Source organism: Hordeum vulgare, chromosome 2H, assembly GCF_904849725.1.
Source record: "Hordeum vulgare subsp. vulgare chromosome 2H, MorexV3_pseudomolecules_assembly, whole genome shotgun sequence".
In the NCBI taxonomy this organism is placed as follows: Eukaryota; Viridiplantae; Streptophyta; class Magnoliopsida; order Poales; family Poaceae; genus Hordeum; species Hordeum vulgare.
The window spans coordinates 127,104,431-127,122,421 of record NC_058519.1 but is presented as its reverse complement, the minus strand read 5'-3'; the positions used below and the strand labels follow the sequence as shown (position 1 = coordinate 127,122,421).

Genomic DNA, 17,991 nt, shown 5'->3' with positions numbered 1-17,991 from the left:
CGGGGTGAAAGGGGTCTTGGTTTTGTCGGATTTAACCGGAGGGTTGTGGCAGACGTCTCGGATGGAAACAAGGGAGACGAACTCCTGTGGTGGTCTCGTTCCTTTAGGGGTTGAAAGGAGAGGTGCATGGGGTGGCTCTGTTTGCAGAAAGGGATTCAAGGGGTCCTTTTATAGCCGGGGAAGTCGGTTGTCGCGGCTGCCCGAGGATAAGATCGCAGGTGCGACCGTGACAGGTGGAGGGGTGACGTGGAAAGGCTATGGAAGGCGACGTGAGGTTGTGGACCAACGGAGGACTGCTCCAGGGGTGAGCTCGCGAGAGCAGACGCGGTCGGTGGCTAGCCGCCAAGGTGGCTACAGCGGCAGCTCTCGGCAACGCCGGGGGGGGGGTCTGTCGGCGATGGTTAGCAAGGAGGAAGGGGCGTGGAGCGGCTCTACAAGCTGCGAAAGGTCGGGTCATAGGGGTAGGTGGATGCGGTGGCACAGGCGCGGCGCATGCAATATGCATGCTCTGGACATGCTCTCGGCACGCACGGTCGGCGTCGTGGGAATGGGGGTACCCAAACCTGTCTACGTGCGGCCCAAGGTTGGCCCACTTCATCGACCTAAAGCCAATGGGCCCGACGTCGCTCAGGACAAGGCCCTCGCGAGGGGCCAAGCACGCGAGGAGGAGGAGCATCAAGACCCGCAGGGGCCTCCTCAGGACCCCTCCGGGGCAGCGGATATTCCGAGGCAAGGCCCGGCCTCACGAGTCAAGCGTGACGCAAGGGAAGGACATGCGAGCAGCAGACATCAGAGCAGAGCAGTTTCCCCTTTGGTGCAAAGGGGGCGAGGACGAACGTAGGTTCCCCAAAGCATCTCTTAAAGGTTTCCATTCTGAAGCAACAGGACCCTGGCCGCCCGCTGGCAGGACGGACGTCATCCCAGGGCCATCCCTTGCAACGCTCGCAGCTACTTTGCACGTGAAGACCACCTTTAGGCAGGGGAGCATGTTCCCTTGTTCCCCTTCAAAATTGGCCACTGTGGGATCCCTTCCCGCCGAAGCGATAAGGGAAGAGAACCGGGGCCGCCACTATAAATAGAGGATATGTTGCTTCGTAGAAGAGATCCGATTACGGAACCACCTATTCACCCACTAGCACTCCACAAGGTCCTCCAGCCTCCAGAGGCGCCCAAGCACTGTACTAGTTCATCCACCAACCTCCACGAGAGGCAATCCACCGAAGCAGGAGTAGGGTTTTACGCTTCGCAGCGGCCCGAACCCGGGTAAACTGTTGTGTTCTGTGTTTCCCTCACCGTCGAGTGAGTTCATCGTCGTTCCCATCAAGTAGAGAGTTGGGCGAGGTTAGGCCGCTAGAGATCTTCACACATGCCCCTGAGTTCGAATCCTTAGGGTTTTGCGGAGCCCGAAATCCGACACGCACCCAAGGTGCTCGACAAATTGATAGAGCATTCCAGGGGCTCCAATGCATTTTAGACTTCACACGGTTAGTCTAGAGGGCAAGGGACGGTTGTGGGACATTCTGTCTAGAGGGCAAGAGCAGGTCTATAATGTAATCTTAAAACCATGCCAATTCTGGCCATGCACTTAAGGTGCTCGACAGAATGCTATAGGCATCAAAATGGTTTTACTGGTGTCCAAATTCTCCAGTATGGGGTATGTTTAGAAGCTCGCAATGATGATGGGATTAGTTTGGGAAAAATAGAAACTTGCTAGTGCAATTTCTGAAGAAAAACAATTTTGGACAGAAACTAGAGGGCATTATATCATGAGCTAGAAATACTCCAATGGCTCTAATCTCTTGGACTTAAGGGTTTGGTAGGTTGGACTACAAGCAGTAAAAGTTTCAATGCTGTTAGAGCCAAATAAAATAGGGTTGTAGTTAAAATCACTAAATTGGACAAGAACAGAAATGAAGATGTTTTGCTCAAATATTTCAAAATAACAAGAAGTGTTTTTGCATAAAAGTTGTCTACATGCATCACTTGACATCTCCAAATTTTGGTGGAATTTTTAAAGAAATACTTAAAGGGGTTGTACTGAAATGGAGGGCCTTTAAGGAATGAAAAATGCCATTTCAAAGAATTAGAGATGGGGTAAAAATATTTATTTTTGAATTCAAAAATTAAATTAAAATATTTTTAAAATCAAACATCTAATTCCCACAATATTTTTAAAAGCTTCTCTATGGAGGGAGAGAATGTGAGAATTGATGAAAAAGGGGTGGTATAATACTAACTGAAAATCCAGAAATTAATTATGTAATTCCTTGGCAAAAATTTAATTAATAAAAACATGGAGAAATTTTTTGGGGTGTTGCAAAACTACCCGCCTTAAGAAAAATCTCGTCCCCGAGATTTGCTAAGGTGGTTGCAATTTTTTTTACTCCTACCTTACTGCGGTAATAATATGAAAACTCAATATTCAAAAATGCGGTCCAACGTGGTTAGAGTGAAAATGCTAATAATTGGGGCAACCGTGGTGTTATATTGGTGTTGTGAACAAAATCTATGACTCGGCAATCGAGACGTTGCTACTTAGGGCTACAACAATTTTTGCAAAAAAAGATTTCTCTAAATCCAAATTGTGCTTGTCGTATCCAAGTGTACAGTGCTCTTTCTAGCTGATAGGTGGACTCAGGGCCCACTATGAGTCTCTTCTTCTTCCTCCGGCTCTCCTCTTCCTTCCCTCTCTCGTGAGCTTTCCGAGCTTTCCCCTCATGTGGCAACTAGCGCGTAGGGCACTTAGGGCCATACTACGGTAGTGCATGACGTGTTAGCTCTCGGTGCAGCGTGCACTCACCTCGCGGGCCAATGTCGTGTCAGCACTGCTCGCAGATTCGCCTCCGAACACCGAAGATCGAGTGACGAGTGGCGCTCGTGGACTTCGCCCACCGTACACCAAACCCGGGCTATAAAACGACCACGTCGTTCCTCTCTTCTTCCACACATCTGGCCTCACTCCTTATTTTTCCTCCTCCTTCCTTTCTGCGTGGATGAACTCAAGGTGGGGCTCTAATGGAGTACACGCTTCGAGTGTGGCTTGCGATCCTCCTGGTTAGAGCGAAGGCAGCATTGATTGGGCTCTCAATGCTGCTATGCACGATCATCCACGATGATCGTCGCGATCCTACTGCTCGAGTGGTGGCTCTCCGTAGCGGCGGTGACCATGATGACTAGGCATATGTATTGTGCACGAGTGGGTGCTAGTGTGCTAGCAGCAACTCTGCAAAAATAAAATAGCCACAATTGTTTCCTTCCATGAAACTATGGTGTACTAGCGAGGCAATTAGTTAGGTGTTAAATGTGTTTGTGGGTGCATGTGGTAGAGTGGGTGTGGTTGTGAGTCGGATGACGCAATGGCATGCATGTCTATTTTATATTGGAAAAAGTTTTGTGGTAGTGGTATTTAAGAAAATCTCACTCGGGGGGTTGCTACAAAGAAAAACAATCCATTTATAAATCACAGCAACAAAACAATTGTAATCAGCATAACATATGCATAGGGTAAATTATAAAACAAGGCACATATATCATGTCACACAATCAAACGCTAGGCTAACGAATACAAGCATGGCGTCTACGGAACAAGCAAAAATCTAAAGGTCACATGGAAATATTCCCAACGGTGGAATATGTCTTTCGTCCTCAGAGGACAGCAGCTGGAGGACTCGCATAATGTGTCCTTCTTGGTCTAGCCTGAGAGGTCTGCAAATAGCAATGTGAGGATTCATAACAGCAAGGGTGTGGAGAAAATCCATCACTTGGCGGGTCAAACGCTCTTGAGCGATGGCATACTACACAAGCTTGATTAACACGGGATCTCTCTGCTCGGGTGCCGGGAAAATATGTTGCTTCTCCGGGTGTTGCACGGCTCGAAAAATAATAATACACCCGTTCACTGGCATAGGTGTACTGCAAATCGAAGGCGAGTAATTGCTTCGTAGGCAGCAACCTCTATGGCCATTTCCGGAGTGGGCATAGATTTCCCGATGAAGGAGACTTCGTAGGGTCTTGGTTGGGGCTCACTAGGGGGGTGTGCACAACTCCCCAATACTTCGAGACGGTGGAAGTGGTCCTCGATTTGAACAACTTGTATTGGGATGGGTGGGGAGAACCCATGGTACTACCGGTAAAATCCCGCAATATCATAACAAAACTACCCAGAGTTTCATCCGGTTTTCTCAGGTAACTCCCTTGATGTGACATGGGGAAAACGGTTGTGAAGGCGGTGCACAAGGTGAGGGCACTGGGGGGCCACTTGGTGACTTCTTATATAGGGCTGGGTTAGGGCACACGCTTCAGGTTGGGTCAATCTTGGTGGTCGGTTCTGCTCTAATTCACAAAATGTGACATATTACTATGGTTATCGGTTGGGGTTGGCTCCTGGTGGTTACGCACAAGTTTTATTAAATAGTCAAATGTTGTACGCATGTCCACAAGCGGTACTATTAAAAATAATGGCACACAAACAGTGTGCCAATTTATTCATGATAATACCAGCTCATAATATTACTTGGCGAGGGAATATTAGGGTTGGGTTATGGCTTAGTCTACTTCATTGACGTCCAGTCGAGTAGGTCTGGCACATGTCGAGGCTTCTGGGACTACGGTGTCATGGTTGCGTGGGGTAGGATGCGTGGATACAAGGCTGCGGTAGAGATGACGTCCATTGCTGGGTGTTGTGGCTACCGCCCCGTTGGAGAAAAACCCCAAGATGTGACAAAGCTGCTCAAGGGAGATATGCGCATGATTGTGGTCGGCGGCAGGGGTAGACCTCAAGGGCTCGATAGATCTTCCGAAAAACACTACTGGGTTGGTGGCGTCGGGCTCCGCTTCTCTTCTCCTTGGGGTTTGGCGAGATAGCTCTCCGCGAACTGCAATCAGGTCGAGGGTGACATGCTCGTACAGTGCCTCTTGCGCTCTTATGAAGCACACAAGATGTAACAGTGTGAAGTCCGTCTCATTTTCTCTGTTGGTGACTTCAGGTGGCCGACTATAACCTTCGCGGCTAAGGTAGTAGGAGAATGAGCGACAGTTAACCCTGAGCGAAAGGTGCCAGAGTTGAACTATAGCCTCTCGAGCTGCTAGCTTGATGGCTTGTGGCTCATAGTAAGTTGACCTTCCGGTGAATAGGTAGGGGCGCTCTGGTGAGATACCACTGTTGTAGATGTGCACCGTGGCCCATAAGTGACGGATGGCATCACCCGTGTGCTCTTGGTACACAACATACTCTGGGGTTCTTCTAATGCAAAGGCACGACGTGTGAGGTTGGCAAGGATGGTTACAAAACCTCCATGCTCATATGTCGTGGTCTCGGTGTGGGCAACGGGGCCCGACATCTTGGTGATTTGGGCTTTTGGGAGTGGCTGTGGTGTGATGGGTTGGGGCAATCATTCACTTTATAGAAAAGGAACGAAGTATTTTCTTGCATGCTTGCATATGAGACAACTCAAGGGTCGGTCACGAGCGTGTCACCACTGGGCTAGTCATATAGGTTGGGTAGCGACTGCCAAAAGGTGTCGGTTCTCACTATACATGCTATTGGTTAGGGTAGGCTTGGTTGTGGGTAGGATACTGTTTGCGTGGGTGGTTACCTATGGTTTATTGACCTAGCTAAGATAGGATTAGCTAATGTTCAGTCTGGCTCTGATACCAAGGTTATGAGGCCGGTTTCCCAAGATATAAATTTCCCAGTAAATGACCATTGTGCTCACTAGCCCGAGGAATAATGTTAGGTGGTGCACACATCCTTGATACAAAATATCAAAGCAAATGTATTTTTTGGGTACTAGACCATGACGGTCTATGGGTACAACAAGTTTTCTAGTGGCTGATGGCGGAAGCGGTTTGCAGATCTCCAGCGTCTATGGGACTCCATTTCCCACAGGAACAAATGACCTAGATAACTCTTATGTCGCACGGCTGCTATCTTCGGTGCCTAGGTTCTAGGGTTGTCATCATAGTGCTCCTCTCCAAATACGCAATCTGGCCAAGACAATAGCCAGGGACAAGCCAGTGAGTATGTTTGAATGTACTCTCAAACATCATGAAAACACACATAAAAGAACACGTGATTAATATGCACTGAAAATTATTCACGAGTATTCAGTCAGTCATATGATGAATTTATAAATGCAAGCAAGTACGTAATTTATCCATATTGAAAAATTTAATAAGCAATCAATGAAAGAAAATAACATGGAACATCGGGCGTTAGACCTCCCAAAAATTCCATGAACATAAAATAGTCCAATCGGGTGTCTAAAGCAATACCTCAAAAGGATCAAAATATACAACATGCCTTAGTCGGGCATCCGAGCGACGCCACATAAAGGGCTCATAAGAGAATAATAAGAGTTGCCACAGTCAGGCGTCTAGAGCGACACCATGAAAAGGGCTCTTAAATAAGGTAATGACATGCATGCCACACTCGGGCGTCTAAGTGACACCTCATAAAGGGCTTATAATATCAATCAGAAATTAATAGCATGCATGCCGCAGTCGGGCGTCTATGCAATGTCACATAAAGGGCTTATAATATCAATGAGTAAATAATAGCTTGCATGCCACAGTTGGGCGTATGAGCGACGCCACATAGAGGGCTTATAATATAATCATAACAATGAATATCCAAGAGGTAGAACCATCCCAGGGACATTCAAATTGCATATACAAGAAGAGGTTAGTCCATAACAATATAAATATGATCATCCAACATGATTCAGGATTATCCTCGTAGTTAATTAATTTCCTCCGAAGACCGACACTTGACCTATCCCACACTCTAGTTCTTAACCACAGACATGGCTATCCAAATAGATATAAAACTTTGCAGAGGGTGTACTCTTTATCCACGTGTAATGGATTTCCTTAGTCAACCAGTTGTCAACCAATTCCAATTACGGTCTTTGAGTTGAAAACACACCTAACCCACGCACACTAGTTTAACTTCCTGATGCCTAGAATCACCCACAACAATCGTTAAGCCAAACTCTAAGTGGGGAAACCACAATCTCTAATAGCATGGGATCACAATATTTATAACGCGCGCAAAACCAAAGTGCTACCCCCTCGGTCCAACCGGAACATCCATGCCCCCGGACCAAGTGACATGCCTACCAGGGGCCACTGGTATCTTTCACTATGGCCTCTCTGAATGGTGTGTGCCAAGAAAGGAGTTGACGACTTACTAAACCGTACCCTACTTGCGACAGGGACATGTGGTAGTATGAAACAAGTATGGAGGTTACTGGAGCCAGACTCGATCTACGATCGACTCAAGAGGTTTATGCATTCCCTTCATCATTAGCCCAACATATTTGCTTCACCAAAATCTGATAGAGTCACTCCTATCATGCCCCATCATGCCTTCGTGGATCATCCCCGTCACAACGGGATATCCATCTCATGGTCGTCTCTACCAGAGACATAACCTTTCTCCGGATTTCATCTCATTGGCATCGGTACGAATGACATGAAGGTTGGCTACTATGACATGCAGTTCATGTTTAATAGAAATGAAGTCTTCAATACTAATAGAAAGCATGAAATATCGTCATATAAAATGCTCATTTCAACTCCATAACCATGCAGATCAAACACCACTACAAATAATCACTCAACTAAAACTTATCTATGTTCAAGATGCTTGCCTTGAGTATGCAAAAGGGTAGGAAAATATCTGAACCAACACACAATCCCAAAATAGTATTGAAAAGTTGTTTGGAAAGTTTTCAAATAATAACTAAAATAAACTAGGGGAGATTTGAAGGAGGAGGGAAAAAGAATCAAATCATTTGAAGTTATAGTTTAAAAACTAGTGTCGATCAAACTTAGGGTCAAAATTGTTTTTAAATAAAACACAGAAAAGGAAAACGGTTCGGAGGCAATACGCTTTTATCAGGGAAAACGTACTTTGCTGAATGCGCCTCCACTTCGGACGAATCGGTATGACCTCTGTCTCACTCACCGTGGGTTTGTGGGTCCACCAGTCAGGTTTGACTAGTCGCCCGCATCCCTCTTCCTCGCGTCTGGACATAGGCGGGGCTCCAACAATCCTCGCCGGCGAATGGTGGAAGATCTTGAGGAGTTGAGGCCACCTATGCGATCAGGGGGTCCGAGACCGAGGGGATCCCAGTGTTGCTGGGGATGCGTTCTTTGGCGGACAGTGGCTTTGGGGAGGTATAGGGGTTCCGGTGGTGTGCTCTTTCAGATGAAAGTGGAGAGGGGAACGGTTTTGCGTGACCACAGGGACACTAATAGCAAGGATAGCGGGGCGACAGGGGTCTTGGTTTCGACGGATTTAACCGGAGGGCTCTAGCGGACGTCTCGGACGGAAGCGAGCGAGACGAGCTCCTGTGATGGCATGGTTGCTTCAGGGGTTCAAAGGAGAGGTGCAGGGGGCGGCTCTGGTTGCAAAAAGGGGTCGAGGGGTCCTTTTATAGCCGGGGAGGTCAGTTCCCGCGGCTGTCCGAGGATAAGATCGTCAGCACAGCTGTCATAGGCGGAGGGGCGACGTGGCAAGGCTCTACAAGGCGGCGGGAGCTTGCGGACGAACTGAGCACTACTTCGTGGGGGAGCTCGCGAGCTGGGAGAGGCTGTCCGGCGCTGCCATGGCACAGAGCGGACGCGGTTGGCGGCTAGCCGCCAAGGCAGCTACAACGACGGCTCTCGGCAGCACGAGGGGGTCTGTCGACGACGCTTAGCAAGGGGGAAGGGGTGCGGCGTGACTCTGCAAGGCGGGAAAGGTTGGGGCGCGGGGGTAGGTGTACGCGACGGCTCGGGCACGACGCATGCAATATGCGCGCTCTCGGCACGCGCCCAAGGTGCTCGACGAATTGACAGAGCATTCAAGGGGGCTCCAATACATTTGAGACTTCACAGGGTTACTCTAGAGGGGAAGGGTGGGTTGTGGGACATTCTGTTTTGGTTATAGGAGCAGGTCCATAATGTAATAGTAAAACCATGCCAATTCTGGCCATGCACTTAAGGTGGTCGACAGAATGCTATATGCATCCAAAAGGTTTTACTGGTGGCCAAACTCTCTAATCTGGGGCCTCTTTAGATGGTGGCAATGGTGGTGGGGTTAGTTTGGGAAAAATAGAAACTTGTTAGTGCAATTTATGAAGAAAAATAATTTTGCACAAAAACTATAGGGCATTATATCATGGGCAAGAAATACTCCAATGGCTCTAATCTTTTGGACTTACGGGTTTGGTAGGTTGGACTACAAGCAGTAAAAGGGTTGTTAGAGCCAAATAAACTAGGGTTGTAGTTTAAATCACTAAACTAAACCAGAATAAAAATGATGATGTTTTGCTCAAATATTTCAAAATAACAAGAAGTGTTTTTTCATAAAAGTGATCTACATGCATCACTTGACATCTCCGAATTTTGGTGGAATACTAAAGAAATACTTAAAGGAGTTGTAGTGAAATGGAGGCCCTTTAAAGAATGAAAAATGTCATTTTAAAGAATTAGAGATGGGCAAAAAGTATTTCTTTTTGAATTCAAAAAAGGAATGAAAATATTTTTAAAATCAAACATCCAATTCCCATAATATTTTTCAAAAGCTTCTATATGGAGGGACACAATCTAAGAATTTATGGAAAAAGGGGTGATTCTAGTACTAACAGAAAATGCAGAAATTAATTATTTAATTGCTTGGCAAAATTTTAATTAATAAAAATATGGAGAATTTTTTGGGGTGTTACAACTAAGCTTTTGGCAGGGTGGTTATAAGTGTCCTCGTGGAGGTCTAGGACATGCTGGTTTGGTCATAGGAGCTGGTCTACTATGCAATCTTTTGAGATTGGTAAATCTTATCATGCCCACGGTTTTTTGACAGAATGCTAGGGGGATCTAGGGGTTTCTGTTGGGGACCAACATTTCCAAGATGGGGTCTCTTTAGCTGCTCGCAAAGGTGTTATGGTTGGTTTGGCTAAAAGGGAAACTTGGTAATGCAAGCTTTGGAGAAAACATTTCTAGAGAGAAACTACAAGGGATTATTTCATGGACTTGAAATATTCTGATGGGGCTAAACTCTTGGTCTTAAGCGTTTAGTAGGGAGTACTAAGAGTAGGAAAAATATCATGGTCATTAGAGCAAAATAAAATAGGGTTGCACTTCAAACTACTAAACTAGAACATAATAGAAACGAGGATGTTTTTCTCAAATATTTCAAAAGGCCAAGATGATTTTTTGCATAAAGGTGATTTATAGGCATCACATGACATCTCCAATTTTTTGTGGAATTTTTAAAAGGATATTTAAAATGGTTGTAGTGCAATAGAGGCCCTTAAAAGAATGAAAATGTCATTTTAAAGAAATAAAGCTTGGCAAAAATATTTATTGTTGAGTTCTAAAAATGAATGAAATGCTTTTAAATAAAATATTCAAGTCCCACAATAGTTTTCAAGATTTTCTATTTGAAGGGAGTTTTTTAGAATTTAAAGAAGAAGGATGGTGCTAAAACCAACAAAGAATAAAAAAGTATTATTCTTGGCAAATTTTTAATTAATAAAAACATGGTGAAAGTTTTGGGGTGTTACAGAATAGAAGAGAGTATCTTCGCTAGCCGTAGAGTTATGTGCAAGGTGGATTCTATGAGTGAAGCCGACGAAGACATGATTCCAACCGGTTTGAACCTCACCGGGTTGGGTGCGCCGAGCCGGCTCGACGATGTTGATGCGGATCTCCGGCTCGGGTCGTGACTCGCCGATCTTGCCGATGAAGATGTGGATCTTGCCAAAGGGGACTCAGTACGTGTACTCGATTGAGCCGGCCTCGAGACCCTAGCCTGAATCATTGATGTAGAGCTTGCCACGATGACTCTTGGGCATCCGACCGATCGCATATCCCTCGATCCCTCGAAGAACTTCCTCCAAGAACTCAATACCACCGTGCGTTATCCCCATGGTGGAAGCCAACTGTCGTGGTTTTGTCCCGGGAGATGTCCTAGCGAGAGGACTAAGTCTAGGAGCCATTGCAACTAGGTGGTTGCTTGGATGGGGCTGATCGAGAACGAGAGACAAGGGTTTACCCAGGTTCGGCCCCTTTGATGGAGGTAAAAGCCTATGTCCTGCTTTGTGTGTTATTAATGATGGTAATCTCGATTACGGTGCGGAATCGCTAACTTAGCTCTCAGGGTTTCTTACTTAGTCTTCCGACCTCAGGGGGTCCCTTTTATATATATATAGGTTAAGACCCTGAAGTTATAATAGAACCTGAGTCGTAAAACAACCCGTGACCTAGTCTATTTCTCCTTGCCTTGTCTTTCCAGTAAAGGAAATTCCTTATGACTCCCTCCATGAGCCGGCTCGCCAAGTACTAATCCACAAGCCGGCCTTCCTTGATGAGCTGCCTCATGGGCTTTGAACTTCGGGGCTTTCGCGGGCCATACAATGAACCTATTCATGAGCCGCCTACTTGACAGCCGGGTCATACCGTGGGGCATATCCCCAACAACATCTCCCTACGCGCTTTCGGCAAGTTCAATTCGATTGGCAAAGGCGACAACGCTACATGAAGCAACAACGGTACCGGCTCGGCCACCCTCGTCGCCGGTGGACCCTGATCCTACGACGACGAACTCCTACCATGCTGCTCGATGAATGGATTGGGTGGGTTTAGGGGAGGCACAGTAATGGAGGTGGGTGGGGAGGAAGGAGGGTGAGGAGAGGTAAATTGCCTCGACGGCACGGTTCCCAAGGAGGGAGAAGGGCACGGTTCCATCCGAGTGAGCCAAATAAATATATATAATAATTTGTTTCTAATTGATCTATATTATGTTCATCACTATTTGCCATAGTTTTTTTGCTACACGGGCCTAAGGTTACACTATCAAAGTTGGCATCACTCTTTGTCACACTTGATATCATCATGTCACATTTTCTCGAGTTGGAGTCTAGTTTGCATACAAAAATTCTTGCCATAAGTAGTGGTGAATCTAGCACGGGCTTCGACAGGCTCGAGCCCTTCCTTCAAAAGTTAGAAAAGAAAATTTACTACCATACTATATTTTTTTCATCTTATTTAGACAAAAATATCGAAAGGTTTTAACTTTTTATACACACATTTGACATTGAACCCTCGATTCATTTTCTTCCAAAATTCATCACTGGCCATAAGTGTACATGCCATTAAATGAGTCAAACTCGTGACAGGCTTAGGATATGCAAATAGTGACAAGCTTACTATGCCAACCAAAAACATCCTCGCACCTCAACACGTGCATTCCTTGCTTTCTCTTTTTTCCTTTCGTCCTAAAAAAAAGTAAAGGATGGCGTTGACCAGATCAGATGGCTGAGAGATGCCAAATCGGACGCACATGGTTTGACCGGCCCAAAGCTGGACCGGTCGACCGGCGCCAAATACTGGCCAAATAAAAAAGGAAAAAAGAAGAGCCTAGCCCATATCTAGAGCGTAGCGTCACAAGCTCCACTTCTCGGAGCACAAGAGAAGATAACCACGAGCCAACAGCAAACGAACACCCTCGAATCCCGCGCCGGACCACGAGGGCGGACGGACTGGCGCGCCCGTGAGCACCGTCACCCCGTGTATCGGTGTATGTAAGTACTATACACGCAACGTTTCTTGCGATGAATTTGCGTAACGTACGGTAACGCAATCCACCAACAGTTCAACAGAACAGACGCCACGGACGCAGCGTTCCAATCCCATCCGCGCAGGCGCAGTCATATCACCGACTCACCGGTCACCCCCACCACGCACGCCCCCTATCGCTATCGGCCGCGGCACCGCGCCCCGCATTCGGGCTCACGCCCATCTCCATCCGCCGATCCACCCATCCATCCATCCCGCGACCGCCTCAAAACCCCACCACCCCGCTGCAGCCGGCGCCCCGTCCTCCCCGCCCGCCCGCCCGCGCGCACTCCTTCTCTCACTGCGTCACGCTCACCTGACCCACGGAATGGCGTATGCTGGCTCTGGCCGCACCGCCACGGCCGGAGCCGCGGCGCTGCTGCCGCTCGTGTTCCTGCTGCTGCAGGCCTCCGCGGGCGTGGGCGCGGGCGCTGACTGCCACTTCCCGGCCGTGTTCAACTTCGGGGACTCCAACTCGGACACGGGCGGGCTGTCGGCGGCCTTCGGCGCCGCGCCGCCGCCCAACGGCAGGACCTTCTTCGGCATGCCCGCCGGCCGCTACTGCGACGGCCGCCTCGTCGTCGACTTCATCGGTACGTACGTACCGCGTCTTGGCTCGCGCAAGCACCTTCAGTACTGTTTTTTATTTTATTTGAGGACTACCTTCAGTACTGTTTTTTTTTATTTGAGGACTACCTTCAGTACTGTCAGAAGCCCTTCAAAGTCGCTGTACTACCGTGGATCTTTTTTTGTTACTTTTCACCCGCTCGATCTATCCTTCGGTTCTTCTTGCACGGCTGCACACGGGGCTGTTATGGCCAAAACCTACCGCCTACACTTGCAGGAGCCAATAAATGTAGCTTTAATTCGTACCATGCGTACGTAGCGGTGCAGCTGCGAAGAAAACCATGTACTACTACAGTGTAGTTGTACGCTTTCTCAGAGTTTTCTGAAGGAGAATAAAAGTTGGCAGACACGCAGTAACCTGCAGGAGTACAGTAAAATTAGCTTGTAAAAACTTAATCAAGAACCTCTCTTGGAGCAACAAAATGCTACCCTCCGTTTCATAATATAAAAACATTTTTTATATTAATGTAGTGTTAGAAACGATTTTATATTATAAGACGGACGAAGTAGCTGGAGCACTATTCTATTGCACCTACGATGTTGTTTGTTCTACTTTGTGTCACTCACTGGAGTGTAGAGTAAAAAAGAAGGGATGCCTCCAGCCTCCTGAAAGGGCCAAGCAGAACAAGACCTTTCTACCCTACAGCACATCCCTTTTGTTGCTCCGGAACATGTGAGACTGAAAGGCCATTTCAATCCACATCCTGCCTTGAATAAGATGCGGTTGTCCGGCGACGGCGGGCCGGGCATCAGTCCATCGCCGGAAAGCGGCGGCCTTGGGCGATGCGCCGCAGGAGGACGGCTGAAGCAAGCTGCACTTTGGCACCGCCGCCGCGTGCGTGCGAGCGCCCGTGCCGTGGCAATGATGCGACGCCCATGCCTCCATCCAGGACCCGGCACGCCATCGATGGCTGCCGACACCATCGCGCGCAATCCGACGAAAAGGCTAGCAAGCTGCATGTGCGGAACATCACTCGAACGATGCCAGCGTCACGGGAAGATTTTATTTTGTGTTGGGTTGCAGCTGGAGAGGACTATCGTGCACCGGTACTCTTTTGGCTTTCGGAGATGCTGGTTTAACTTTCTGACAATGGGATGCTGATTTGAGAGGGACAGAAAGAAACGTTAGATTAATGTCTCTTTGATTTGCTTGTGATTAAAAATGTTTTCAGAGAAATTGGCAGGATTGAAACCTTTGGTTTCGATGTGTGTGTTTTCTCATTCGTAGGTTAATATTTTCCCCCGAGGATTCATTTACATCCTATTTTGTTTTCATATGGTTTGATCAAACAAAGAAAAACTCAGAAGTAATTCCAAGAACGCTACTAGTGTGCAAGACTTCGTAATCCTACAAACAATTCAATTTTACTTTCTGTTTGGTGTTAGCATTAGGTGACACCTAGTTGGCTAGTTAGAGACCTTGCATTCGATACTTCCCTAAGTAAGACCTAGATTGCTTATGTTCCGTTATCTTCTGTTAGTGGAACCCAAAGCTTAAGGTGGTAGGTGGCTAGAAAAATGGAGCGAAAAAACAAATGCGAGCAGCGTGATCGTACTATATATAGGACGCCATACATTAATTATTGGTGCAGAAGATTTTTACTGCGGTGTCAGAGTATGTGTGGATGCTTTGCTTTAAATATTCTTAGTGGAACGCAATGGGCCACTAGCTTGATCCGGCAGGCGGACCGGCACTACAAGTTGCTTCAAGAAGACGATGTCACCGACTATTTTTCGACGAAAAGGCTAAATCGAGCTATTTATTGCCAAAACTAGCACTACAAATAAAAAAATGTTGGAATCAAAACATGGCAGTGATTGGTGCTATATTTAGGGGGTGTTTCTTTACAGGGACTTTTTGCTCTAGGAACTAAAAAAAAGTCCCTTTTAGTCTCATGTGAAAGAAACAGGAGGGACTTTTAGGGACTAAAAGGGGTATTTGGGGCTAAAGGAAGAAGTCCGAAGGGACATTTTGGAACTTTTTTGACACCTTTTCCAACACTGCCCCTACTTTTAACATGTTATTTAATAACTTATATTCCCTCCGTTCCTAAATATAAGTCTTTTTAGAGGTTCCACTAGTGAACTACATACGGATGTATATAGACATATTTTAGAGTGTAGATTCACTCATTTTGCTCCGTATGTAGACACCTTGTGAAATCTCTTAAAAGACTTATATTTAGGAACGGAGGGAGTAGTACATTATTAGAGGTAACATGATCTTTTTGCATGTCATTTAATGACCTCTAGTCCATGTTTAGTCCCTGAAAAGAAACGGATAGGGAGTAGAGACTTTTTAGTTGGGACTAAAAAAAGTCCTAGGACTGCTCAGTGGACGGGTAGAGACAGAAATTAGAACTCATCACTATATATATATTGCCACATTGCAATGTGCTAATTTACTTTATCTTTTTTTCCTGATGCCGCAGCTGAAAACCTGGGAATACCTTACCTAAGTGCGTACCTCAACTCAATAGGAAGCAACTTCTCGCAGGGGGCCAATTTCGCAACGGCCGGCTCGACAATCAGCCGACAGAACACATCCCTGTTCCTCTCCGGATTCAGCCCCATCTCCTTGGACGTGCAGTCCTGGGAATTCGAACAGTTCATCAACAGAAGCCAGTTTGTTTACAACAACAAAGGTGGTAACAGCTAGACCAGATTCCGTCTACCTTTGTACATAGTCCTAGTACACAGAATTGAAGATTCACTCACTCTTCTGTTTATCTTTTTCCATGTATGTAGGTGGCATCTATAGGGAGCTCCTGCCAAAGGCGGAGTACTTCACCCAGGCGCTCTACACCTTCGACATCGGCCAAAACGACCTCACTGCGGGCTACTTCGCAAACATGACCACTGATCAAGTCATAGCGTCGATTCCTGAACTCATGGAGAGGATCGCCTCAATAATCAAGGTACATCTTATAAAGATCACCATCACATGACCAAGAACAACTGACTGGAGAATTGATCTGCAGAGTGTGCACGGGCTCGGAGGAAGAAACTTCTGGATCCACAGCACAGGTCCTATCGGCTGCCTGCCTTACGCCCTCATTCACCGCCCCGACATTGCCGCGGTAAAGGACAATGTTGGCTGCTCTGTCACCTACAACAAGGTCGCGCAACTCTTCAATCAGAGGCTGAAGGAAACCGTGGCCCGTCTCCGGAAAACCTACCCTGACGCCGCGTTCACCTACGTCGACGTCTACGCCGCCAAGTACAAGCTGATCAGCCAAGCCAGCAATCTAGGTAGTGCACCATGCCACCATGGCTGATTGAACAAATGCATATGTGTAGCTGCTACTCGAGTACTTAGTGTCCCGGAGAAAGCTGAGGCTGCCATTTTGTGTACAGGCTTCGACGACCCTCTGCTCACCTGCTGTGGGCACGATGCTGGCCCGTACAACTTTGACCCGAAGGTTGGTTGCGGCGGGAAGGTGCTGGTGAAGGGGAAGTGGGTGGTTCTTGGAAAGTCCTGCGACGACCCGTCAAGAAGAGTGAGCTGGGACGGTATTCACTTCACTGAGGCGGCGAACAAGTTTGTCTTTGATCAGATCGTCAGCGGCGGGCTCTCGGACCCGCCTGTGCCCCTAAGGCAGGCTTGCCGGAGCAAAGGGCAGTGAACTACAGGCGGGTCGTTGGTCAGGTTGGCCGCCCCGCCACTGCTCGTGCTGCTGGTGCTGATTGCACTGTAAGTGTATAATGTGGAAGCACCCTTGAGTTATACAGAACGTACCAGCTTCCTTTTGTGATAGGGGGGAGAGGGGAATGGGAATGGATCACACGGAAGAGCAACGCAATGCATATATCCTGTCTTCAGACAGTCTGTAAAAGTTCTTGGTATAGACACTAACGGTAAGCATGAAACATGTTGGCACTGGGCAGTCTTGTATTCTTTTGATCTCGTTGTGGTTTGAGGTGAGTACTTTGATTACCAGCAGGGCTTGAGGGAGGGTGGATACTTCGCTGATGCTGGACGAGTGGACGGTTGCTGTTCGCTTTTGCAAGCCGATCTATTTTGGCCCATAAATTGTGAGCAACCTTTAAAAAAATTGGATATTCATTGTTTGACAGGATAGTACAAAAATCATCAGAAATAACAAAAAATACATTCAGGTCAATAGACCACCTAGCGATGACTACAAATACGAAGTGAGTCGAAGGCATGTCGTTGTCATCGTCTATCCCTCGCGAGAGCATCGTCCATCCCTCGTGAGAGCTGGGAAAAGTTGTTCTAGTAGACAACAAGGAAATCGTCGTACTAAGGCCCACGTGACTAAGACGTTAGAACATCAATAGTTGCTGATGAAGAGAAGCGTAGATTGAAATAATCAAACCTAGACACATCATCAAAGACAAACAAAGACCAGATCCAGATTCCATCGAAGATTAGCACAGATTAAATCCCACAAGATCCGACGAAGACATACCCACGCGTCTTTTGACCACGCTAGACGCACCATCAAAACGGGAATCGGGCGTGGAAGATATTGTTTATACCAAGGGACCGGAGATATCGTTGTCGTGATAAAGCCCTCCTACTGCGCGAGGGGCCAGGGTCCTCCGCACCTTCATGATTCAAAGGCTATCGAAGGCGGGGAGGACAAGCGGTAGCAACGGCGAGAAGAGGGTAAACCATAGTCGTCTGGGACTCGCTTATTAAAGTGTACTTGGTCAAGGTTACCCATAATTGAATTGTAGCTGTGATTATCCACAACCTCCCATACATCAATACCATATTGAATTAAAATGAGTGTG

The 17,991-nt window shown here is 47.1% G+C and overlaps 1 protein-coding gene and 1 long non-coding RNA gene across 4 annotated transcripts; one reads left to right on the top strand and one right to left on the bottom strand.

The window, feature by feature from the left end:
- Positions 1 to 5,731: 5,731 nt before the first annotated feature.
- Positions 5,732 to 9,069, bottom strand: LOC123425497. The gene is made up of 2 exons (XR_006621840.1): positions 7,915 to 9,069; positions 5,732 to 5,985 (listed from the first exon to the last, which is right to left on the bottom strand). It is a non-coding gene; the product is annotated as an uncharacterized LOC123425497 (long non-coding RNA).
- A 3,665-nt stretch (positions 9,070 to 12,734) lies between these two features.
- Positions 12,735 to 17,365, top strand: LOC123425496 (GDSL esterase/lipase ACHE-like). Of its 3 annotated transcripts, none has more exons than XR_006621838.1 (6): positions 12,735 to 13,196; positions 15,663 to 15,875; positions 15,979 to 16,148; positions 16,212 to 16,482; positions 16,588 to 17,088; positions 17,175 to 17,365. XR_006621838.1 is itself a non-coding variant. In XM_045109194.1 (5 exons), the coding sequence occupies exons 1-5, from the start codon at positions 12,932 to 12,934 to the stop codon at positions 16,854 to 16,856; spliced, it is 1,188 nt and encodes a 395-aa protein (XP_044965129.1). In that variant the 5' UTR covers positions 12,735 to 12,931; the 3' UTR covers positions 16,857 to 17,167. The 3 variants fall into 3 exon arrangements, 1 of the variants encoding a protein (XP_044965129.1); XR_006621839.1 differs by having other exon boundaries at positions 17,172 to 17,365; XM_045109194.1 differs by lacking the exon at positions 17,175 to 17,365 and having other exon boundaries at positions 16,588 to 17,167.
- The last annotated feature ends 626 nt before the right edge of the window (positions 17,366 to 17,991 follow it).

Coding starts and splice junctions, on each gene's coding strand:
- LOC123425496 (XM_045109194.1), top strand. CDS start 12,932: ATGGCGTATGCTGGCTCTGGCCGCACCGCCACGGCCGGAGCCGCGGCG. Junction 15,876..15,978: donor GTTTGTTTACAACAACAAAG/GTGGTAACAGCT, acceptor CCATGTATGTAG/GTGGCATCTATAGGGAGCTC. Junction 16,149..16,211: donor GGATCGCCTCAATAATCAAG/GTACATCTTATA, acceptor ATTGATCTGCAG/AGTGTGCACGGGCTCGGAGG.